The sequence below is a fragment of the Triticum urartu genome, chromosome 7A (genome assembly GCF_056163025.1).
Source record: "Triticum urartu cultivar PI428250 chromosome 7A, HENAU_Tu73, whole genome shotgun sequence".
NCBI lineage: Eukaryota > Viridiplantae > Streptophyta > Magnoliopsida > Poales > Poaceae > Triticum > Triticum urartu.
Window position 1 is genome coordinate 89,038,320 of NC_141879.1, and position 25,967 is coordinate 89,064,286.

The 25,967-nt window shown below is 46.2% G+C and overlaps 3 protein-coding genes across 3 annotated transcripts; 2 read left to right on the top strand and 1 right to left on the bottom strand.

The window, feature by feature from the left end:
* The first annotated feature begins 2,871 nt into the window (after positions 1-2,871).
* LOC147958119 (uncharacterized) lies at positions 2,872-3,468 on the top strand. Its single transcript, XM_087531965.1, has one exon. It carries the CDS (start codon positions 2,872-2,874, stop codon positions 3,466-3,468), a length of 597 nt encoding a protein of 198 aa, XP_087388091.1.
* Positions 3,469-14,476: 11,008 nt separating this feature from the next.
* Positions 14,477-15,163, top strand: LOC147958120 (uncharacterized). The gene has a single exon (XM_087531967.1). It carries the CDS (start codon positions 14,477-14,479, stop codon positions 15,161-15,163), a length of 687 nt encoding a protein of 228 aa, XP_087388093.1.
* Positions 15,164-20,528: 5,365 nt separating this feature from the next.
* LOC147958121 (uncharacterized) lies at positions 20,529-22,533 on the bottom strand. Its single transcript, XM_087531968.1, has 4 exons — positions 21,931-22,533; positions 21,723-21,815; positions 21,544-21,628; positions 20,529-20,566 (listed from the first exon to the last, which is right to left on the bottom strand). The coding sequence occupies exons 1-4, from the start codon at positions 22,426-22,428 to the stop codon at positions 20,529-20,531; spliced, it is 714 nt and encodes a 237-aa protein (XP_087388094.1). The 5' UTR covers positions 22,429-22,533.
* Between the last annotated feature and the right edge of the window lie 3,434 nt (positions 22,534-25,967).

Consider the following 25,967-nt stretch of genomic DNA (forward strand, 5'->3'; position numbering starts at 1 on the left):
TAGCATCTGTCCATAAACCCAACAGGCAGCACAATGTCGTACCTGTTAATTCAGCAACTTACACTGATGTCTATAATCCTACAGCAGTTCAGACTAGTTCCAAGTCTTAACTCCTAGCTGAAAGTCTGAAACAGATTATCAAAAGTTTCAGACCAACCCGGTTTCAGTAATCTGTTTTTCAGAGTTCAGACTACTACACCCAAAATGTTCAAACACAGGCAATCAACTGACATGAAACTCGAAGTTGAGGATATGGAAGGGCTCTCACCAGGCGTCCCGACGATGACGGCGACGATGTGGAGGGTCTGGTGGTTTCTCGGCAGGTTGACGACGAGTGGAAAAAGCCGGCCATCACGTGTGGGGAGGCACATGACGAGGTCGGCGACGTTCAAGTATGCGGTTCCCGGATGGCCTGCCAAAGCATTGCCTCCAGTTAAGGATGGTTGTAGTTGCGCTGCTCGACGCGGAGCCCGCAATGGTCGCGCCGCGCCGGCATGTCCGTCGCGGCGAGGTAGCGGCCGTAGGCGGCGCTGTGGAGGAGCAGGTACTGTCCGTTCTGCCCGGGTGCCGGTGCACCGCCCAAGCCTCGTTCATAGACACCCCGCAGTGGTGGAGGGAGACGCCATGCCCGTCCACGACGGCATGCAGGTACGAGCCGAAGGTGCCGTGCACGCGGCAGCGCAGCCGCACGTGGTGGCCGTGATGGAACTGCTCCATCGGTCGCCGGTGAAGATGGAGAGCAGAGGCGCGCGGGGAAGGAGAGGTGGGGATGATGATGGGTGGGTTCTTGGTTTCTTGGCGCTGCGGCGAGGCGGAGAAGAGAAGAAGCGAGAGCTGTTGGTTGGTTGAGACGGTTACGTTGGGCGCCAAGGCAGAGTATTTATTCAAGGCTCAGCTTTCGGCACTAGGTGGGCCGTTTACGTCCCGAAGCCCGCGCAATTATGACCCACCCCACCTAAACGTCCACAACCCCTAAACGTCCATAACACAAACACTGCTCTGTTCTGTCCGTCCAAGAAAAGTCTTCCCTCCCGCTAGGGTTTTCTTCCTCTCGGCGGCGACTTAAGCCGTCGTTGAGATCCGTCTGTTTCCTTCCCTCCGATCTGCGCCGGGGGAGCGTCGGGGCATCCTGGTCCTGGCGTCTTCCCTCCTGCAGAGTTGGCTCGGGTTAGGTTGGTCACAAACACCCGGGAGTTCTCAGATCGGGTTAGGGTTGAAGTGATGGCCGCGGAAACTGGGGGCGGGTCGGCGACAGCCGGTGGCTCCTCATCTGCGTCAGAGATCGAGAAGTTGATGGAGGAACTTGGACTCCGGGAAGACAACATGGATGATGTAGTGGTCGACGAGGACGTTGTTCCTGCTGATGCTACCAGGTGGATCGCGATAGCGCATGTGCACATTGACAAACCCTACAGCCAGGTTTGGTTTTTCAGGAACATGAGAGCTGCGTGGGATCTGGCGCAACAAGTAAATTTTAAACCTCTTGAAGCAAACCTGTACACGATGCAATTCAGGTGTCTCGCGGACTGGGAGCGGGTAATGCAAGAGGGGCCATGGAATTTTCGTGGTAATGCAGTCATTATCCAACCCTATGATGGGGTGACACAACCATCGAAGGTGAAGTTTGGATACATTAGATATATGGATTCAAATCCATGACGTTCCGGATCTGTTTGCCCATCTAGTTCCTTCTTTGGCAGCCAAAGTGGGAGTTCTGTATTGTGAGACATCTTCTCATGACTTCACGGGTAATTTCTACCGTGTTTGGGTCAGCATCAACGTGCACAAGCCACTAAAGAATGCAGTGTCTCTCATTAGGGACACGAAAAGACAGATCTACAGGGTCAAGTATGAACGTTTGCCGGATTGGTGTGCGGTGTGTGGGCACTTAGGGCATGTCTTCAAGGAACACGGCAACGAGATTCATCCCATCTCAGCTTTGGTATTCAAGGAACTGCGAGCTACATGGACGATGAGGCAGGGAAGAGGTCTAGGTGAGAACCGGGGCCGTTGAGGTGGCAGAAGGGGAGGCCGGAGCAATGTCAGCCAAAGGGAGGATATGGGCAATAACCATGAAAGAGAGGAATCAGATCCAGCATGGCTCTCGACTGACATGGCAGTAGATGATCCGAGCAGGAAAAGGGGGGTCAGAACTGAGCCAGGTAGTAACCCCAGTGCGCCACTGTTGAACCAGGCGGATGCCCATACAGCTAGTACCCTCGCAATTGTCCCAGCGGGGAGCAACATAACTAGCCCGCCGCCCAACAGAGATTCGAAGAGATCCAAGACGGAGGCAGAGGGCAAGGAGATTCAGGCAACAGCAGTTAAGAATTTGGCGGGCTCCTTCGAGGAGCGCCGCCGAGCCCAATGAGTATTATGTGTTGGAACTGTTGCGGTGTGGGCAATACCGCGACAGTCCGAGAGCTTCGCGAATTTGCGAAGAAGTTTGCCCCTACCCTTTTGTGTATTGTTGAAACTCAGATAGTTGGATCCAGGGTAGAAGCATTAGCAGGTAATTTAGGCTATGATAGAGCATATGCAGTTGATAGCCAAGGTAGAAGTGGTGGTCTTTGTATTTTCTGGAATGATTCAATAAAAGTTGAAATTTTGGGCTACTCTTGTTATCATTTGGATGTTTCTATAGAGGAACCGGGTCAAGAGACCTGGAGGTTGACATGTGTATATGGTGAGGCCCAGACCCACCTTAGACACCAGACATGGGATGTTCTAAAAAACATAAGCACTTCAAGCTCTCTCCCTTGGTTGTGCATTGGGGATTTCAATGAGGTTCTTCGTCCGGACGAGCATGTTGGCATTGGTAATCACAGCAATGCACAAATATAGGCCTTTCGTGAAGCCACGGATGTTTGCATGTTGATTGATATTGGGTACAGAGGAAGGTTTTGGACTTTTGAGAAGAAGGTAGTGGGAGGAACATATACAAGGTGTAGGCTGGACAGAGCACTGGTGAGTGCTAGTTGGCTCGTGCTGAACCCTTCTGCTAGCCTGGAGCACCATACAGCAGCTACTTCTGATCATGGTCCGATTCTTTTGGATCTAGGACAAAATCAGGGAAATAAGGGCAAACACTGTTTTAAATATGAAAAGATGTGGGAGCAACATGAAGATCTGGCCGGTATAGTTTCCTCTGAATGGGCAGCTGGGGGCCCATGCGGGACTGTCCAGCAGCTTCATGAAAAGCTGATGCGAGTTTCGAAGGGTTTAACAACCTGGAGCAGGACATCTTTCAGGAGCGTCAGGCGGGAGATTCAAGAGTTGAAGCAGAAGCTGCACGAGCTCCAGAACGACCCGCAAAGAACAGCCCCTACGCATGTTGAGCTAAAAATAAATGAGAGGCTTGTTGAGCTCTTCCATCGAGAGGAAATAATGTGGAGACAACGAGCCCAATCGAATGGTTCTCGCCCGGAGACAAGAACACCAAATTCTTCCACCTCCGTGCGAGCTTGAGAAGGAAGAAGAATATGATTAAAGCCTTGGAGAATGCTTTGGGGATATTGGTAACAGATCCGGCGGAGTTAAAAGTGATGGCAAACAATTTTTATAAGCATCTCTATACATCGGAGGGAACCCAGGGTATACAACAGGTTATTGACCATGTACCTCGTAAAGTGACGGCCGCTATGAATAATGATCTATGCGCACCTTACATGAGGGAAGAGGTCAAAACTGTTGGAAATATGCCCTAGAGGCAATAATAAAAGCATTATTATTATATTTCCTTGTTCATGATAATTGTCTTTATTCATGCTATAATTGTGTTATCCGGAAATCGTAATACATGTGTGAATAACAGACACCAACATGTCCCTAGTAAGCCTCTAGTTGACTAGCTCGTTGATCAACAGATAGTCATGGTTTCCTGGCTATGGACATTGGATGTCATTGATAACGAGATCACATCATTAGGAGAATGATGTGATGGACAAGACCCAATCCTAAACATAGCACAAGATCGTATAGTTCGTTTGCTAGAGTTTTCCAATGTCAAAGTATTTTTTCCTTAGACCATGAGATCATGTAACTCCCGGATACCATAAGAGTCCTTTGGGTATACCAAACGTCACAACGTAGCTGGGTGACTATAAAGGTAGACTACGGGTATCTCCGAAAGTGTCTGTTGGGTTGACATGGATCAAGACTGGGATTTGTCACTCCGTATGACGGAGAGGTATCACTGGGCCCACTCGGTAATGCATCATCATAATGAGCTCAAAGTGACCAAGTGTCTGGTCACGGGATCATGCATTACGGTACGAGTAAAGTGACTTGCCGGTAACGAGATTGAACGAGGTATTGGGATACCGACGATCGAATCTCGGGCAAGTAACATATCGATTGACAAAGGGAATTGCATACGGGGTTGATTGAATCCTCGACATCGCGGTTCATCCGATGAGATCATCGTGGAGCATGTGGGAACCAACATGGGTATCCAGATCCCGCTGTTGGTTATTGACCGGAGAGTCGTCTCGGTCATGTCTGCTTGTCTCCCGAACCCGTAGGGTCTACACACTTAAGGTTCGGTGACGCTGGGGTTGTGAAGATATGTATATGCAGTAACCCGAATGTTGTTCGGAGTCCCGGATGAGATCCCTGACGTCACGAGGAGTTCCGGAATGGTCCGGAGGTAAAGAATTATATATAGGAAGTGCTGTTTCGGCCATCGGGACAAGTTTCGGGGTCACCGGTATTGTACCGGGACCACCGGAAGGGTCCCGGGGGTCCACCGGGTGGGGCCACCTATCCCGGGGGGCCCCGTGGGCTGAAGTGGGAGGGAACCCAGCCCAAAGTGGGCTGGGGCGCCACCCCCCAAGGGCCCATGCGCCTAGGGTTGGGGGGGAACCCTAGAGGGGGCGTCCCCTTGCTTGGGGGGCAAGCCCCCCACCCTTGGCCGCCGCCCCCCTAGTAGATTCCATCTACTAGGGCCGGCGCCCCCCCCCTTGGCACCCCTATATATAGTGAGGGAGAGGAGGGACTTCATACCCCAGCCCCTGGCGCCTCCCTCTCTCCCGTTACGTCTCCCTCTTGTAGCATAGGCGAAGCCCTGCTACTGTGACGCCCTGCATCCACCACCACGCCGTCGTGCTGCTGGATCTTCATCAACCTCTCAAGAAGGAGGAGACGTCTCCCGTCCCGTACGTGTGTTGAACGCGGAGGTGCCGTCCGTTCGGCGCTGGTCATCGGTGATTTGGATCACGTCGAGTACGCCTTCCTCATCCCCGTTCTTTGAACGCTTCCGCACGCGATCTACAAAGGTATGTAGATGCATCCGATGACTCGTTGCTAGATGAACTCCTAGATGGATCTTGGTGAAACGAGTAGGAAAATTTTTGTTTTCTGCAACGTTCCCCAACAGTGGCATCATGAGCTAGGTCTATGCGTAGTTCTTCTTGCGCGAGTAGAACACAATTTGTTGTGGGCGTAGATTTGTCAACTTTCTTGCCGCTACTAGTCTTATCTTGCTTCAGCGGTATTGTGGGATGAAGTGGCCCGGACCAACCTTACACGTACGCTTACGTGAGACCGGTTCCACCGACTAACATGCACTAGTTGCATAAGGTGACTGGCGGGTGTCTGTCTCTCCCACTTTAGTTGGAGCGGATTCGATGAATAGGGTCCTTATGAAGGGTAAATAGAAGTTGACAAATCACGTTGTGGCTTTAACGTAGGTAAGAAGACGTTCTTGCTAGAACCCTAATTCAGCCACGTAAAACTTGCAACAACAATTAGAGGACGTCTAACTTGTTTTTGCAGCAAGTGGTTTGTGATATGATATGGCCAAAGTTGTGATGAATGATGAATGATCTATATGTGATGTATGAGATGTTCATGCTATTGTAATAGGAATCACGACTTGCATGTCGATGAGTATGACAACCGGCAGGAGCCATAGGAGTTGTCTTTATTCTTTTATATGACCTGCGTGTCATTGAGAAACGCCATGTAAATTATTTTACTTTATTGCTAAACGCGTTAGCCATAGTAGTAGAAGTAATAGTTGGCGAGCAACTTCATGGAGACACGATGATGGAGATCATGGTGTCAAGCCGGTGACAAGATGATCATGGAGCCCCAAGATGGAGATCAAAGGAGCTATGTGATATTGGCCATATCATGTCACATTTATTATTTGATTGCATGTGATGTTTATCATGTTTTGCATCTTGTTTACTTAGAACGACGGTAGTAAATAAGATGATCCCTCATACTAATTTCAAGAAGTGTTCCCCCTAACTATGCACCGTTGCGACAGTTCGCTGTTTCAAAACACCACGTGATGATCGGGTGTTTTATTCAGACGTTCACATACAACGGGTGTAAGACAGATTTACACATGCAAACACTTAGGTTGACTTGACGAGCCTAGCATGTACAGACATGGCCTCGGAACACAGAAGACCGAAAGGTCGAGCATGAGTCATATAGAAGATACGATCAACATGAAGATGTTCACCGATGTTGACTAGTCCGTCTCACGTGATGATCGGACACGGCCTAGTTAACTCGGATCATGTAATACTTAGATGACTAGAGGGATGTCTAATCTAAGTGGGAGTTCATTAATAATTTGATTAGATGAACTTAATTATCATGAACTTAGTCTAAAATATTTTACAATATGTCTTGTAGATCAAATGGCCAACGTAGTCCTCAACTTCAACGCGTTCCTAGAGAAAACCAAGCTGAAAGATGATGGCAGCAACTATACGGACTGGGTCCGGAACCTGAGGATCATCCTCATAGCTGCCAAGAAAGATTATGTCCTGCAAGCACTGCTAGGTGAAGCTCCCGTCCCACAGAACCAAGACGTTATGAACGCTTGGCAGACACTTGTTGACGACTACTCCCTTGTTCAGTGCGGCATGCTTTACAGCTTAGAGCCGGGGCTCCAAAAACGTTTTGAGAGACATGGAGCATATGAGATGTTCGAAGAGCTGAAAATGGTTTTTCAAGCTCATGCCCGGATCGAGAGATATGAAGTCTCCGATAAGTTCTTTAGCTGTAAGATGGAGGAAAATAGTTCTGTCAGTGAGCATATACTCACTATGTCTGGGTTACATAACCGCTTGTCTCAGCTGGGAGTTAATCTCCCGGATGATGCGGTCATTGACAGAATCCTCCAGTCGCTTCCACCAAGCTACAAGAGCTTTGTGATGAACTTCAACATGCAGGGGATGCAAAAGACCATTCCTGAGTTGTTCTCAATGCTGAAATCGGCGGAGGTAGAAGTCAAGAAGGAACATCAAGTGTTGATGGTCAATAAAACCATTAAGTTCAAGAAAGGCAAGGGTAAAAAGAACTTCAAGAAGGACGGCAAGGAGGTTGCCGCGCCCGGCAAGCAAGCTGTCGGGAAGAAGCCAAAGAATGGACCCAAGCCCGAGACTGAGTGCTTTTATTGCAAGGGAAGCGGTCACTGGAAGCGGAACTGCCCTAAGTACTTAGCAGACAAGAAGGCCGGCAAAACAAAAGGTATATGTGATATACATGTAATTGATGTGTACCTTACTAGTGCCCGTAGTAGCTCCTGGGTATTTGATACCGGTGCAGTTGCTCACATTTGTAACTCAAAGCAGGGGCTGCGGAATAAGCGGAAACTGGCAAAGGACGAGGTGACGATGCGCGTCGGGAATGGTTCCAAGGTCAATGTGATCGCCGTCGGCACGCTGCCTCTATATCTACCTTCGGGATTAGTTTTAAACCTTAATAATTGTTATTTAGTGCCAGCTTTGAGCATGAACATTGTATCGGGATCTCGTTTAATTCGAGATGGCTACTCATTTAAATCCGAGAATAATGGTTGTTCCATTTATATGAGAGATATGTTTTATGGTCATGCTCCTATGGTGAATGGTTTATTCTTTATGAATCTCGAACGTGATGCTACACATGTTCATAATGTGAGTACCAAAAGATGTAAGGTTAATAATGATAGTCCCACATACTTGTGGCACTGCCGCCTTGGTCACATAGGTGTCAAACGCATGAAGAAGCTCCATGCAGATGGACTTTTAGAGTCTCTTGATTATGAATCATTTGACACGTGCGAACCATGCCTTATGGGTAAAATGACCAAGACTCCGTTCTCAGGAACAATGGAGCGAGCAACCAACTTATTGGAAATCATACATACTGATGTGTGCGGTCCAATGAGTATTGAGGCTCGCGGTGGCTATCATTATGTTCTCACCCTCACTGATGACTTGAGTAGATATGGGTATGTCTACTTAATGAAACACAAGTCTGAAACCTTTGAAAAGTTCAAGGAATTTCAGAGTGAGGTTGAAAATCAACGTGACAGGAAAATCAAGTTTCTACGATCAGATCGTGGAGGAGAATACTTGAGTCACGAGTTTGGCACACACTTAAGAAAATGTGAAATAGTTTCACAACTCACACCGCCTGGAACACCTCAGCGTAACGGTGTGTCCGAACGTCGTAATCGCACTCTATTAGATATGGTGCAATCTATGATGTCTCTTACCGATTTACCGCTATCTTTTTGGGGCTATGCTTTAGAGACTTCCGCATTCACTTTAAATAGGGCTCCGTCGAAATCCGTTGAGACGACACCGTATGAATTATGGTTTGGGAAGAAACCTAAGCTGTCGTTTCTAAAAGTTTGGGGATGCGATGCTTATGTCAAGAAACTTCAACCTGAAAAGCTCGAACCCAAGTCGGAAAAATGCGTCTTCATAGGATACCCAAAAGAAACTATTGGGTACACCTTCTACCTCAGATCCGAAGGCAAGATCTTTGTTGCCAAGAATGGATCCTTTCTAGAGAAAGAGTTTCTCTCGAAAGAAGTAAGTGGGAGGAAAGTAGAGCTTGATGAAGTATTACCTCTTGAACCGGGAAATGGCGCAACTCAAGAAAATGTTCCTGAGGTGCCTGCACCGACTAGAGAGGAAGTTAATGATAATGATCAAGATACTTCTAATCAAGCTCCTACTGAAATTCGAAGGTCCACAAGGACACGTTCCGCACCAGAGTGGTACGGCAACCCTGTCTTGGAAATCATGTTGTTGGACAACAGTGAACCTTCGAACTATGAAGAAGTAATGGCGGGCCCGGATTCTGAAAAATGGCTAGAAGCCATGAAATCTGAGATGGGATCCATGTATGAAAACGAAGTATGGACTTTGACTGACTTGCCCGTTGAGCGGCGAGCCATAGAAAATAAATGGATCTTTAAGAAGAAGACAGACGCGGATGGTAATGTGACCATCTATAAAGCTCGACTTGTCGCTAAGGGTTATCGACAAGTTCAAGGGGTTGACTACGATGAGACTTTCTCACCGGTAGCGAAGCTAAAGTCCGTCCGAATTATGTTAGCGATTGCCGCATTCTATGATTATGAAATATGGCAAATGGACGTCAAAACGGCATTCCTTAATGGTTTCCTTAAGGAAGAATTGTATATGATGCAGCCGGAAGGTTTTGTCGATCCTAAGAATGCTGACAAGCTGTGCAAGCTCCAACGCTCGATTTATGGGCTGGTGCAAGCATCTCGGAGTTGGAACATTCGCTTTGATGAGATGATCAAAGCGTTTGGGTTTACGCAGACTTATGGAGAAGCCTGCGTTTACAAGAAAGTGAGTGGGAGCTCTGTAGCATTTCTCATATTATATGTAGATGACATACTTTTGATGGGAAATGATATAGAACTCTTGGACAGCATCAAGGCCTACTTGAATAAGAGTTTTTCAATGAAGGACCTTGGAGAAGCTGCTTATATATTAGGCATCAAAATCTATAGAGATAGATCGAGACGCCTCATAGGTCTTTCACAAAGCACATACCTTGATAAGATATTGAAGAAGTTCAATATGGATCAATCTAAGAAGGGGTTATTGCCTGTGTTACAAGGTATGAAATTGAGCTCAGCTCAATGTCCGACCACGGCAGAAGATATAAAAGAGATGAGCGTCATCCCCTATGCATCAGCCATAGGTTCTATTATGTATGCCATGCTGTGTACCAGACCTGATGTAAACCTTGCCGTAAGTTTGGTAGGAAGGTACCAAAGTAATCCCGGCAAGGAACACTGGACAGCGGTCAAGAATATCCTGAAGTACCTGAAAAGGACTAAGGAAATGTTTCTCGTTTATGGAGGTGACGAAGAGCTCGTCGTAAAGGGTTACGTCGACGCTAGCTTCGACACAGATCTGGATGACTCTAAGTCACAAACCGGATACGTGTATATTTTGAATGGTGGGGCAGTAAGCTAGTGCAGTTGCAAGCAAAGCGTCGTGGCGGGATCTACATGTGAAGCGGAGTACATGGCAGCCTCGGAGGCAGCACATGAAGCAATATGGGTGAAGGAGTTCATCACCGACCTAGGAGTCATACCCAATGCGTCGGGGCCGATCAAGCTCTTCTGTGACAACACTGGAGCTATTGCTCTTGCCAAGGAGCCCAGGTTTCACAAGAAGACAAGGCACATCAAGCGTCGCTTCAACTCCATTCGTGAAAATGTTCAAGATGGAGACATAGAGATTTGTAAAGTACATACGGACCTGAATGTAGCGGATCCGTTGACTAAACCTCTCCCTAGAGCAAAACATGATCAACACCAGAATTCCATGGGTGTTCGATTCATCACAATGTAACTAGATTATTGACTCTAGTGCAAGTGGGAGACTGTTGGAAATATGCCCTAGAGGCAATGATAAAAGCATTATTATTATATTTCCTTGTTCATGATAATTGTCTTTATTCATGCTATAATTGTGTTATCCGGAAATCGTAATACATGTGTGAATAACAGACACCAACATGTCCCTAGTAAGCCTCTAGTTGACTAGCTCGTTGATCAACAGATAGTCATGGTTTCCTGGCTATGGACATTGGATGTCATTGATAACGAGATCACATCATTAGGAGAATGATGTGATGGACAAGACCCAATCCTAAACATAGCACAAGATCGTATAGTTCGTTTGCTAGAGTTTTCCAATGTCAAAGTATCTTTTCCTTAGACCATGAGATCGTGTAACTCCCGGATACCGTAGGAGTGCTTTGGGTATACCAAACGTCACAACGTAACTGGGTGACTATAAAGGTAGACTACGGGTATCTCCGAAAGTGTCTGTTGGGTTGACATGGATCAAGACTGGGATTTGTCACTCCGTATGACGGAGAGGTATCACTGGGCCCACTCGGTAATGCATCATCATAATGATCTCAAAGTGACCAAGTGTCTGGTCACGGGATCATGCATTACGGTACGAGTAAAGTGACTTGCCGGTAACGAGATTGAACGAGGTATTGGGATACCGACGATCGAATCTCGGGCAAGTAACATATCGATTGACAAAGGGAATTGCATACGGGGTTGATTGAATCCTCGACATCGCGGTTCATCCGATGAGATCATCGTGGAGCATGTGGGAACCAACATGGGTATCCAGATCCCGCTGTTGGTTATTGACCGGAGAGTCGTCTCGGTCATGTCTTCTTGTCTCCCGAACCCGTAGGGTCTACACACTTAAGGTTCGGTGACGCTGGGGTTGTGAAGATATGTATATGCAGTAACCCGAATGTTGTTCGGAGTCCCGGATGAGATCCCGGACGTCACGAGGAGTTCCGGAATGGTCCGGAGGTAAAGAATTATATATAGGAAGTGCTGTTTCGGCCATCGGGACAAGTTTCGGGGTCACCGGTATTGTACCGGGACCACCGGAAGGGTCCCAGGGGTCCACCGGGTGGGGCCACCTATCCCGGGGGGCCCCGTGGGCTGAAGTGGGAGGGAACCCAGCCCAAAGTGGGCTGGGGCGCCACCCCCCAAGGGCCCATGCGCCTAGGGTTGGGGGGGAACCCTAGAGGGGGCGCCCCCTTGCTTGGGGGGCAAGCCCCCCACCCTTGGCCGGCGCCCCCCCTAGTAGATTCCATCTACTAGGGCCGGCGCCCCCCCCTTGGCACCCCTATATATAGTGAGGGAGAGGAGGGACTTCATACCCCAGCCCCTGGCGCCTCCCTCTCTCCCGTTACGTCTCCCTCTTGTAGCATAGGCGAAGCCCTGCTACTGTGACGCCCTGCATCCACCACCACACCGTCGTGCTGCTGGATCTTCATCAACCTCTCCTCCCCCCTTGCTGGATCAAGAAGGAGGAGACGTCTCCCGTCCCGTACGTGTGTTGAACGCGGAGCTGCCGTCCGTTCGGCGCTGGTCATCGGTGATTTGGATCACGTCGAGTACGCCTTCCTCATCCCCCTTCTTTGAACACTTCCGCACGCGATCTACAAAGGTATGTAGATGCATCCGATGACTCGTTGCTAGATGAACTCCTAGATGGATCTTGGTGAAACGAGTAGGAAAATTTTTGTTTTCTGCAACGTTCCCCAACAAAAACCGTACTCTTTCAGATGTTCCCTACAAAGGCTCCGGGCCCTGATGGCTTTCCTGCTCATTTTTATCAAAAACACTGGGATATTTGTGGAGATGATGTAACAGATATTGTGCTCAGAATTGTTAGGGGAGAAGAGAACCCAAAGTGCATCAACGACACCATATTAGTGCTCATTCCAAAGGTGACCAACCCCTCGCTTCTCTCACAGTTTAGACCTATAAGTATTTGCAATGTGATCTACAAGATAGCTTCTAAAGTGGTGGCAAATAGATTGAAACTTGTGCTTCCGGACATAATATCAGAGGAACAATCAGCCTTTGTACCGGGAAGGTTGATAACAGACAATATTATATGTGCCTATGAATGCCTGCACTTTATGAAGCGGAACAGGTCAAAAAACAATAGTTCGTGTGCTTTGAAGCTTGATATGATGAAAGCCTATGACAGGTTGGAGTGGTCATATCTGAGGGCCATCATGATTAAGTTGGGATTCGCACACCAATGGGTTGACACAGTTATGCACATGGTATCTTCTGTCTCGTTCTCAGTTTTGTTTAATGGTGAAAAACTAGAGAGTTTTAGCCCATCCAGCGGAATTCGGCAGGGAGATCCTATCTCCCCTTACCTATTTTTGATTGCAGCAGAGGGCCTTTCGTGCCTCCTGAAATCCAGTTCTCAGTCATGTTTGTCAGGTATTAAGGTGGCCCCAATGGCTCCAGCCATAAACCATCTTTTATTTGCTGATGAGAGCCTGTTGCTTTTCAAGGCTAGTGTTGAGGGTGCAGAACAAGTATCAAACCTGCTGAATATTTATTATGGAGCCTCGGGGCAAAGAATTAATAATGACAAGTCATCTATATTCTTTAGCAAGGGTTGCCCCCAAGCTACAAGACAGGAAGTGAAGGACCATCTCCAAGTTCAGAATGAGTCTCTCAGCGAGCGCTATTTGGGAATGCCAACTGATGCGGGTCACTCAAAGAATGGGACGTTTAAATACTTACGAGATCAAGTTTGGGAGAAGGTAAAAGGATGGATGGAAAAACTTTTGTCGGCTGCGGGGAAGGAGGTTCTAATCAAATCAGTGGCTCAAGCGATTCCGGTGTACTCTATGTCATGTTTCAGATTACCCAGAGGGCTTTGCGACAGTGTTACATCAATCATAAGGCAATTCTGGTGGGGAAGTAAGATGGGAAAGCGGAAAGCAGCATGGGTGGCGTGGGACATTTTGACAACACCTAAATATATGGGGGGGCCTAGGTTTTCGCAACCTGGAACTCTTTAACTTAGCTCTGCTTGCTAGGCAAGCATGGAGGCTGATGGCTAATCCTGGATCTTTGAGTGCAAGAATTTTGAAGTCAGTATACTACCCTGATGTGTCCCTCTTAGATGCAGAGTTGGGACCTCACCCTTCTCAAATTTGGAGGGCTATTATAGATGGAAGAGATGTTTTGGCTCAAGGGATAATTCGAAGAATAGGAGATGGAGAGTCCACTAATATCTGGAAACACAATTGGATTCCAAGGGAGAGTTGCAGACGCCCGATCACTTCATTGATCCAATCGCCCCCACAAATGGTAGCGTAACTGATTGAAACAACCTCAGCCTCCTAGAAAGAGGATTTAGTTCGGTCAGTTTTTACACCTTTTGATGCTGAAGCAATACTAAGGATCCCTTTGTGTACAAGAAGAGTCGAGGATTTTTGGGCTTGGAGTGAAGAACCTCGGGGTTTTTTCTCGGTTGGATATGCATATCGTATGTTGGTCAGGACGAAAATAAATAGGGAAAGCTGGTTGGAAGGCCGGGAGGGGTCTTCAAGCAATCAAGAGAGCAAGGAGTGGAAGTCACTTTGAAAAGTTCAAGTTCCATCTAAACTGAGGGTTTTCATGTGGAGATTGTCAAGGCACTCAATCCCATCCGGGGAAGTTCTGCACCACCGAAACATGGCCACAACTCCAGCTTGTCTCTTATGTGGGGCTCACGATACTTGGAGACACGCCTTATTAAACTGTCATGTATCCCGCAGCACATGGGCTTTGAGTGCGGAGGAGATTATTATCCAGCAAAGTATACATCAGGAGGAGGATGCTAAGGAATGGATTTTCGCCATGCAAGCTGCGCTCTCCAGTGAAGATTTTGTCGGGTTTTTTGTTACTCTCTGGGCAATCTGGGATGCGCGTCGGAAAGCCATACATGAAGGAATTTTCAGGAGCCCGCAGGTCATTCATGGCTTTATTGCTTCTTACTTGTCGGAGATACAAGCTCTAGTCCCGAACAGAGAGAACCATGGGAGTGCAGCGGCAAGGCCAACTGGCTGGTTGCCACCGCCTGAACATCATGTGAAAATAAATGTTGATGCAGCCGTGGGCAGAAGAGGTGAGTATGGTGCAGTTGGTGCTCTATGCAGAGATGGTACGGGTAAATTCCTGGGAGCTTCAGCTTTTGTATACACCTCCATTGGTGATCCAGCAACATTGGAATCCTTAGCAGTACGAGAAGGTATAGCGCTAGCCAAGGACCTGAACGAGCACCGGGTGCATATTGCTTCTGATTGTAAGGGGGTGGTCGAAGAAGTTCATAAAGGAAGCGCTGCTGCTTATGGAGCAATTGTCCAAGAGATCAAACTTTATATATCTTCGTTTATTTCTTGTAATTTAGTTCATGAGTTTAGGAGCTCAAATTTTGAGTCTCACAATCTAGCGAAGCATGCTTTGAGGTTGGGGGCGGGCCGCCATGTTTGGTTAGGCCAGCCCAACGGGATTTCTTTCGTCCCTATAAATGTGGTGATGGGTTGAAATAAAATCTTCGTGGGATTGTATAAAAAACACTGCTCTGTTTCTATATGAAAAAGAAAATTTTCTTTTTTGACAAGGTGGACACGGTGCCATGTGAGGATAATATCATGCCCTTCAGCTGCCACATGATTCATGTAGTATGATTATCATAAGTCATATATAATTTCCGCCGCAACTAAGAAAGGTGGTATCAAGGAGTTTCTCGGCGTTTGGACTCCATTTGGTACTGATTTTCTGGAACACCAAAAACAAATAAAAAAACAACAACCGGCACTAGGCACTGGGTTAATAGGCTAGTTCCGAAAATGATATAAAATAATATTAAAATGCATATAAAGTATCCAAGATTGATAATATAATAGCATGGAAAAATTAAAAATTATAGATGCGTTGAAGACGTATCAGTAGTGTTGCAAGAGCTTGTACCACAACGAGGGTAGCTATAGGATCATATCACGGTTCTTTTCTCAATGAAGGGAGCTTTTATTAATTCAGAATGTCATACAAAGGGGTACAATGCATCATGTGTTGGAGATATGCCCTAGAGGCAATCATGTATGATGATATTTCCTATGTGTTTATGAATAAAGATAGTACACTTGGACATTATCAATGATGTGTATCAGCAAGTACGTGACTTGTTTGTGGGACTATGCATTGTATGATGACTGTCCTAAAAGGTCCCTAGTCGAAAGGGTTGTGTGGACGCGCAGCCAACTAGACTAGCATATGACACGGTCGATGGCTTGGTCTCACTAGCCATGGAGCATTGGATGCTAACCGGATAATATGGACTTGGAAGGATCTGGTCGGATTCGACGTAGTTGGATCCGAGTCGAGATAAGGTCCGAGTCGGACAGACCCAACTATGAGACGCAGCGATATGTCATATGTGAGTCTCTAGTACAACATATGTTCTATGTCCTAAGACCTGAGCTGACGCATGTACTCGGGATGGTGACAGACTTGCTTTGAGCCGACCAAACGCTACTCCGTAACTGGGTAGTTATAAAGATAGGTTTCGGGTTTGTCCAGAACCATGCTGCGAGACGTGGTCGAGCAAGATGGGATTTGCCCCTCCGATCAGGAGAGATATACTCTGGGCCCTTCCTGTGATCCGACCAGGATAAGCATGGCCAGGCGACAAGGATTATGAGATAATCCGGTTTGTGGTCGGCATCACTGGAACGAGAAAGAGGTCGGGCTAGCACAAGGATGACAGACTCGCCTTGATCTCGACAACATATATCGTGTGGCAAAAGAAATGGAAGTGTGATGTACAGGTTCGCTAACCAGCTTCATAGTCTGCTTGGTGTTCGACATGCCTTGCTAGAGGCCGCTACCAACCGTGCAGTTCGGAGTTGATCCGAACTGCGACCAAGCCGACTTGAACCTAAGGGGTCGCGCGCTTAAGGGAAGGAACCTACGAGGTCGGATCCGAGGACACTGGTCGGATGTGATCCGAGCTGTATTCGGATTGTGGCCGAGTAGACTTATGGGCTTTAGGGTCCGTGCGAGGCCCAAGTGTTGAGCCTGTGACGGACGCCTATATATATAGTGGAGGTGTAGCACACTCATGGGTTGATCGCTTCGGCGCTGTCACTAGGGCATGCATGTGTTGCGAATAGACACCTCCACTCGCCGCCGGTTGTGTGATCGGACCTAGCAGTCCGCCGCACGACGTTCCTCCTGCACACGCGGATACCGTTAGAGGCGGTGCTCTTGCGCCGCTCCGGTGAACCTGTATGTGGGAACCGACCACCGATAGTACGAGGGAGATCGGACGAGGAGGAGACGATCCACGCGGACGCACTGCCCCAACTCATCTTCCGCTGCACGGCATTGCGCGTCTAGTGGTAACGAGCTGTGATCCATCTTCCGTAGAATGTTCTTGATTGTTCTGCGCGTAGGAAATTTTAATTTGTAGTCGACGCACCCTACCGTAGATCCCAACATCATGAGCATAAATCTGGCCTCTGAATGACTTGGATGCATAGAACCAACACACACACATACACACGCGCGCACGCACACACACACAAGAAACATAAAAAAACTAGCCACAACAGTCATTGTATACCAGAGGCCTATGCGTAGATTGTGCCATCACCCATGTTGGATAAAAAAATTGTTCTCCTGCTCCAAACGCATGCACACCGTCACAAACAGAAGACGGATCCGATGCACAGAGTGGTAGATAACCTGCAAAGGAGATGATTTTTTACCTTTAAATACCATGTCATTTTGTCGTTTCTACAAAGGCACATCAACCATAGTATGACAGATCTAGCCATTGACCATACATGTTGGCAACATAGAAGGTGGAGATAAGTTCGACGAACTTGGATGACCGATCATGTAGCATGCGTAAAATTGCAATGAAGGAAAAAAATATTGAATTGTCATTTCTTACACCCATGCCAATTATGATGAGCAAGGTTGTCCTTTGTTGGACCGGCTCATGGTTGAGGAGGACTTATGAAAAATCGTCCCATGTATACGCACAAGACCGTTGGACTCTAATGCGGTTAGAGAACAATGTGTATAAGGTGGATTTTCCGAGGAAGGGGGATCTTTCTCGCCTCATGGTGTTCAGTATTTACATGATACTACATCTGTTCTCGTTTGGTCTCCTTCGATTTTGTGCTCAATTTAGACCATAGATTTAACTAACTACAAAATATAATTTGTATGTCAGAAAACTTATATTGTTTTATTCATATTCAAAAGAGGTTCTCAATGATACTATTTTGGTGGTATATAGCTTATTTTGTAGTAGTAAAAATAAACATGAAAGTTTGACTCAACATACATGTGGGACTAATAAACTTGGATGGGGGTAGTACGGACAACATGCTTTTCTTGGAGTTTGACGAGTTGTCGAACTAGGAGCCCAAAGGGAGACCACTATGGGAGGTTTGGATTACGTTCCATGGGGCTCCCTCGAAGCCTCTTAATGATTTCATGGAGACATGGATCGTCAGATTGTTGGTTGGTAAGACCGACACGTCGTTTACGAGGAGGCATGGGATTTCTGGTTTACTTGTAGGTGTGACCAAGGTTGATGCAATTCCAGAGTATGTGCCTTGGTACTACAAGAGCGTTTGCTATGAACTGAGATTAAAAGTTGAGGGCTCTTCATTCCAGGATTAGTACCACATGCTTGAGGATGATGATAGGACTGATGGGGTTACTAGTAAGGATAACATTGGCAGATAGGATGATTTGGTGGACCACGACAAGCATGGCGCTCCCTCTGATGTGGTTGGTAATGCCAGTCTTGTGCGGACCCCTCAGGCAGCTAATGGATCTGCGCCACCATCGTCACCTACTGTGGGGCTTAACTTTGGCTCTTTTGGTGTGGCTTCAGCACCTAGCTGACTCCGGAGTAATCGTGTGGAGGCGAGGGATTCGGCTGAGCAGAAGGATTCACCGCTCTCCCCACCGACTTCACCGGTTGCTATACCAGTTTCTGAGTGAAGGATGGGGGCAAGTTGTAGGCTGTCTCCTCTAGTTCCTGAAAGTGTGCCTCAACGGTCTATAGGCCGTTGGGAGTGCGGCCAAGGATAAGTTCCTGCTTAGTAAATGGCTTAATCGGCTTTCTTCTGAGGAGGAGGGAGTATGGAAGAGTTATTGCGAAACAAGTAACAACATTACAAGACCTTATTTGAAGTAACGACACAACCGAATGATTCATCTTTTTGGAAGGGTTTGATGAGATCTAAGGTAGCCTTCTTTAATAGGGGTAAGTTTATTATTGGAGATGGGTGTACAACTCGGTTTTGGGAGGATTGGTTGGCCTTGGGCGTGATGTCGCTAGCCTTATAATATCCAACACTTTATAATATTGTACAATATAAGGACACATCAGTAAATACAATATTGGGATTGGTTCCCCTGAATATCCAATTCATGAGAGCTGAGAAATATGGGGTCAACAGCTACATTAAGTTTGAAGGTTGATGGAGGTCACCTTGTCAAATGATCCAAATTCATTTTGTTGAAGGGTCTCTGCTTCCATCGTGTTTTCCATTAAGTCAACGTACGTTGGCTTGATTAATACGGGTCCAATCCTCTGATCTATTCACATTTGGAAAACAAAAAGTGCCTCTAAAGATCAAGATTTTCATGTGGTTTGTGCATAAGGATGTGATTCTGAGTAAGGACAACCTGACAAAATGTAAGTGGGAAGGTAGTAAACGGTATTGTTTATGTGGCCATGATAAAACAATTCAACATTTATTTCTGAAGTGCCCTCTAGTCAAGCTATTATGGTAAACATATATATGTCCTTTAATGCACCTCCACCTAATAATATATGCAATGTGTTTGGTAACTGATCAGGTGGGTTAGAGCCCAATATAGCGGCACAAATCTATGGGAGTTTGTGCTTTACATTAGCCCATCTGAAACAATCGAAATGCTTGTGTGTTTAACAAAACAGATATTACAAAAAAATAAAAAATTACATGTCATCTACCGAGCTTTCCGGATGAATCCGCACGTGGTCATCATTACATCATGTGGAAGCGAAGGAGCTTATGCCATTGAGTGCAACCGATGAAAGACGGTAGCACGAGCCACATATAACCGATTTGGTGATGGTCAATAATAAGATATGTGTGGAAATGGTGTCCTATCTTTTAGTCAATCTTTTTGTTTTTGTTCGACTACTTGAGATGTTTTCGTACAATAATACTTGGTTTGTTATAATAAAATGGCTTCCTGCATGCTTGATGTAGAGGCGGGGTAATCTTTTTTTTGGAAGAAAAAATAGCAAAAGAGGCCTGCCGGCTAACCGTGGAGAAAAGAGAGCTAGCGGCCCTCTTGTCAGGTCTAGTGTTGGACTGACGAATAACTTGAGACGACCACACCCGAGCTTAACAGAAAATGGTCCAGTGTTGGACAGTGACCATTGGCTGAATCAAATATACCACGGGCGCATCAAAATGCAGCAACTCCTGTCCGGGCACATTAACCTCACCATGTCCAGAACTCTGGTCTCAGTGAAGACACAAAAATTCATCTTCTGCTAATGGGCTGAAACTTTCAGCAGAATAACAAAAGTCAAGTGCTCAACTCACTTCAAGAACCACGAAATCTGTGTTGGCACCTAAGAGAAATGCATCATTGTTCAAACAGTTTCAGAAGTTTGGAATGGTGATGCCAACACAAATAGGCTTCCTACTGTCAGGAGAACAAACCAAGTTTAGCTAGCAGAAACACAACAACTGCTGGGTTTTCCTGAACCCATATCTCAACGAAAGGAACTGAGTTCTGATGTCATCGTGTCCAAGGCGGCGACACTTCCGACGAGGTGGACATGAAGGCGACTTCTAGGGGTCCTGGCTCTGGTATCTCTCTACTATGCATCGACATCCGCGTACCGCAGTGCCGCCTGGGCTGAATTAGCAGAAAAAAGTGTTAAGCAGTTAGTCATCAGGTGTCACAGGTACTGCTAGAAGTTTAAGTAAGAAGACAAAAAAGAAAGCTGGTGTACAAAACCTCAAAATGTAATGTACCTCGAAACAGTTACAGTAGGCTAAAAAACAGAAATCAGTAACTTTTATGTGAAGCTGAACTAGGCAGACCGAACTGATTTGGGCTTTTCAAGTTCAGATGTTTTACACTAGCGGCACATTGTATAAAATTGAAGAAGTAAACCATCAAAGCCAATCGTTTCCATATCAAGGTTCAGTGTGGATTTTTGACTTATGAAATGATTTCCACCTCAACAAACAACCTTCTCGTTCAGAGTTCAGAGTAATTGAAACAGATACTGCAACAAGTTCAAGTCAGCAGACAAAAAGGAAAGCTGATGTACAAAACCTCAAAACAATGTAATGTACTGTCCCCACGTTACTCGAAACAATTACAGTAGGCTAAAGAACAGAAATCATTATCTTCTCCTCGAAGCTGAACTGATTTGGGTTTTCAAATTCCGAAGTCTACCCCTAGCGGCATATCGTATTAAATTGAAGAACTGAATCATCTGAGTCAAAGAACACTAGCTCAAAAACATTAGTTTATGCATCAAGGTTCAGAGTGGATTTTTTACTTATGAAATGATCCTCCACCCAAGGGCCGGTCCCCAACAAACAATTATCTTCAGACAACCTTCTAGCATCTGTCCATAAACCCAACAGGCACAATGCCGTGCCTGTTGACCACCTACTGATTTAATCCAGCAGCAGTTCAGACTATTTCCAAGTCTTAACTCCTAACTGAAAGTCTGAAACTGATTATCAAAAGTTTCAGTAAACTGTTTTTCAGAGTTCAGAGTAGCAGTTTAGAACACCCAAAATTTTCAAGCACAGGCAGGTTAGAAATCAACTGACAAGGAGAAGAGTAGGAAGTTGAGGATATGGAGGGGCTCTCACCAGGCGTCCCGGCGACGACGACGACGATGTGGAGGGTCTGGCCGCTGCGGGGCAGGTCGACGACGAGTGGAAAAATCCGGCCATCCTGCGTGGGGAGGCACATGAAGAGGTCGGAGTCCTCCACGTTTACGATGACGCCCAGCTGCCTGGCCAGCTCCTTCCTCAGCCGGTACACGGACCTCCCCCTGAACACGAACGTGCCGCGGGCGAGGAGGGCCCCGTAGACGGTCGGCAAAATGGATCAGCCGCGACCGCAACGTCAGGTGGGGAAGCTGCAACCCGTACATGATCATCAAATCAAAGAAACCAAGGAGCGCAAATTTGGCAAGAACAGAGCTCGATTCACGCAAATTCAGGAAGAATCAAGGAACGGGCTGGCGGGCTCACCCTAGTGGGACGTGGAAGGGGAGGTATGATCTCCCTGGCGGGGATTTGCTCTACGACCCAGAGCATCTTCCTGCTGATGTTGTCGAGGTCGTCGACGTAGTCGACGGTGGCGTCGGTGTTCCAGTACCTCCCGTTGGCGCGGAGGCGGCGGCCGCCGATGTGGCGGAGGTAGACCCCTTCCCCGGATTCCGACAGGATGGCCTGCCAAACCATTGCATCCACTTCAGGATGGTTGTAGTTGCGCTGCTCGACGCGGAGCCCGCGGTGGTCGCGCGGCGCCGGCACGTCCGTGGCGGCGAGGTAGCGGCCGTAGGCGGCGCTGTGGAGGAGCAGGTACTGCTCTTTCTGGATCTGGTGCCGGTGAACCGCCCAAGCCGAGTTCATCGACGCCCGGTGTTGGCGGAGGAAGACGCCATGCCCGTCGTCGTCTGCGTGCAGGTACGTGCCGTGCACGCGGCAGCGCAGCCGCACGTGGTGGCCGTGATGGAACTGCTCCATCGGTCGCCGGTGAAGATGGAGAGCAGAGGCGCGCGGGGAAGGAGAGGTGGGGATGATGATGGGTGGGTTCTTGGTTTCTTGGCGCTGCGGCGAGGCGGAGAAGACAAGAAGCGAGAGCTGTTGGTTGAGACGGTTGCGCTGGGCGCCAAGGCAGAGTATTTCAAGGCTCAGCTTTCGGCACTAGGTGGGCCGTTGGAAATAGGTCCCGAAGCCCGCGCAAGTTCGATCCAGCCCACCTAACCGCCCACAACCCCTCAGAAAAAAACTAATCTAATCGTCCACAATCCCTCAAAAGAAAAAAAATCCCTCAAAAGAAAAACAACAATGCGGAGGAATATACCTACATCAATATCTCAATTGTGTCGCAGTGTAGTCTCCACCGCCGCCTCTGTCTGAGAAACGTAGGTTCCCTCGGCTCCGGGCGTGGAGACCTCAGATCTTCAAAAGCTCTATGTTCTTCGTCGACATCTAGTGATCATCATAGTTCTGTGAGAATAAATTTACTTTTTTTCGTGGTGCCATAAGGTTAGAGAGTTTTCTTTTCTCGCAGATCCGATTATTCAGATCTGATGAATTTTATGTTGCTGTGTCAAGCTTTTTTTTCTCTGGTCTGATTCTTTGTGGATGTGAAATCTTTCATTGACACCATGGTGAAAACATAGTGATTCGATGGTCTGCACTTCTAGAGGATCATCCCCGGCTCAAGTACGTTCATCGATCAAGGCTTCCCATCTTTTTGTATGGGCGACTCAAGGTGCCTTCGTGAAAGAGTGACACCATCGTTGTTCTAATCCAATTGCAACCTCTTTATCGAAGTCTTTGAAGTAATTTTTCAAGCAGAGATTGATGCCGCGAAAAAGGTGTTTTCAAGATATTTCATTATAATTCTTAGTCGTCATGGGAGTTACTTTGTATTTTATTTCGTCTTAGATCCAAATTAATGTACCTATAATTGTTATAAGTATGAATGAAGTTAGAAGTATTTCTAAAAAAACACTAACCGTCCACAACACTGTTCTGTTTCTATATAGTAATGAAAAGGAAAAATTTTCTTTTGTGGCTCAAGAAAAACGAAAATTCATAGGTGAACATGGCGCCATGTGAGGATAATATCATGCCATTCAGCTGGTACATGATTTATGCACTATGCTTACTATAATTCATATATAATTTTTGCCGCAACTAAGAAAGATGGTATCAACGAGCATATCCCACACAACGATAAGTGCATCGGACCCACATGTTTAATGAACCAGGTCCACTTATGTCGAGAGGCTAGTCAATGCCAAACTTGCACCCGGGCCGGGCATTATGTCCACAAACTTTTTCTCTATCCCACTATTCACCCCTCCCGTTCATCATATTGCTCTCATTTCTCAGTTCATCTCTATGTGCATGTGCTATCCATGTCGCCATACGGTAACCAGCCCCAAAAATCCTTATCCTTTCACAACCTCGCAGCTCCTTCCATCTGATTTACCCATTATCATCTTCGTTCCCACTCGTTCGTACTTTCTCCTTCACCCTCTCGGTCATCTCCGGCCTACTTGTCATGTCCATGTACTCCTCGATGTCACAGAGCAGTTCGTCCCCTCGTACTGATATATCATCGTGTCTGGGCATGCAACCTATCCTTTTTTTGTTGTGAGAAGGGCATGCAACCTATCCAGAATCAAGTGGTGGACATTGCAAGATCTTGATATGTGCTAGGATAAGCAGTAACATATTTTGAGGAATACCAAAGTAATGAACATCAATGACAAACTAACCTTCCGCCATCTCAGGTGTATTATGCGGCTCGAGAGTCGCCTCAGTACACATGGTGTGGCACGGATGCTTAATTAATCCGCAAACATTTCCACCTAACAAATGACGTGACATATGTTACAACTTCACTTGGCCCACCTCGATATGTATTCATTTACTAGAAGAAGGCCTCATTTACTTACCTTCCGCCATCTCTGGAGTTAACTACACAGCAAGCCAGCACCATGGCCATAATCACACCAGGTCTCTCCGTCCAACATTGTTCAATTTGGAAGGTGGGGTATTTTAGTTTCATCACATGTTTTGGACTGATGATTTACAACTAAAATCCTTACATACAGTATGCAACTTTACAGGGAAAAAAATCTGTTGACTTCATTTTTCATAGTTAACTTGAATCATGGAAGATACAATTTGAATTTTAAAACACAACACTAATAAGAAACTAGTACGCCAATTAATAGAAGAACAGGTAAAAAATTAATAGGAAAAAATGTACACTGCTTATCGAGAATACTGAGTTTTTCATGGCTTTGGTTTTGATCTTAGCTTCATAATCATGCTTTGGATGTTAACCAAGAATTATTGTTCCCACTTTTGAATAAATTAGAGACATCAAAATCAACTCCACATATTTCTAACTGAACTTTATGATCTGGAAATATCTACTAGCTACATTTAGTTACCAAAATATATGGGAGCATGTTTGTCAAGGTTGCAAATAAGTCCGTGCGCTTAGCTGATGTTCTATGTATTAGTACTATATAGCTGATAAATTAGGGGGAATCATCACATGAAAGGTGTGTTTAATCAATTTTCCAGTTATTAGCTATTTACTGCACCCTCGTTCACAAATATAAGATGTTCCAACTTTTTCAGAATCAGATGCATATAGACACCTTTTGATGTGTTTGTTTACTCATTTTAGTCTGTATGTAGTTTATAGTGAAATATCTAAAACATCTTATATTTTTGAATGGAGGGAGTAATAATTAGGACTAATTAGCATATGAGTATTACAATACACCATCTAGTTTCCAATGGAACAGTCATTATACATTAATATTTTTGTGTCAGTATTCCATTTATTCATCCGCCTATGGATGAGCGACACATTAATGGAGCCCTCGCCACCTAATCACAAGTGCCATAAAATTGAGTGGTGTGCACACATTGATAGAGGTCTGCAATACAACGAACAGATTGGTAGTATTTGTTAGCTATGGTGAAGTATAGCTTGTATTTGTCAAGACACTCGTATTCACTGAAGTATAGCTTGTATTTGTCATGTATTGAGAAAAATGATATAGTAATAGAGATCTCAAATAAGAACACATGGAGAGGATATGATCATCACATGCGCCATATTCCAAAAGTCCATGTGTCATGCTTTACTAAAAAAACAAATCTCTCATATCATGTTCTATAAAAAAAACCTTGTCTCACAAGCATCAGTGTTACAAGCTATACAGATAAAGGAAACTGTACAAATTGTATCACAAGTGGGACCTTACCCACCAAGGGTGACAAAAAAGAGAAATCGATCACCATCTCTTCTTAATTTTTCGCATTTGTGCCCTTGTCCTTGTAATGCTTCTAACATAGGCAGGATTTCCCACGGATGATCGATTGAAGTGTAGATTTTGTGTTTTAATGTCAAGTATGTGCATCCTTTACAATAAAGAGTTTGTGTATATTTTGGGCCGATGTCCCGATGGCATAGGTATTGTTGTATGAGATAAAGGTATGAGAAGTCGTACAAGGGGATAATA

What these genes read in the sequence shown, in the direction of transcription:
- LOC147958119 (XM_087531965.1), top strand. Translation starts at nt 2,872, where the DNA reads ATGTTGATTGATATTGGGTACAGAGGAAGGTTTTGGACTTTTGAGAAG.
- LOC147958121 (XM_087531968.1), bottom strand. Translation starts at nt 22,428, where the DNA reads ATGGAGCAGTTCCATCACGGCCACCACGTGCGGCTGCGCTGCCGCGTG. An exon ending in CCCTTCCACGTCCCACTAGG is followed by an intron (nt 21,816 to 21,930) that starts GTGAGCCCGCCA and finishes TACGGGTTGCAG; the next exon opens with CTTCCCCACCTGACGTTGCG. An exon ending in ACGTTCGTGTTCAGGGGGAG is followed by an intron (nt 21,629 to 21,722) that starts GTCCGTGTACCG and finishes CTCCCCACGCAG; the next exon opens with GATGGCCGGATTTTTCCACT.
- LOC147958120 (XM_087531967.1), top strand. Translation starts at nt 14,477, where the DNA reads ATGCAAGCTGCGCTCTCCAGTGAAGATTTTGTCGGGTTTTTTGTTACT.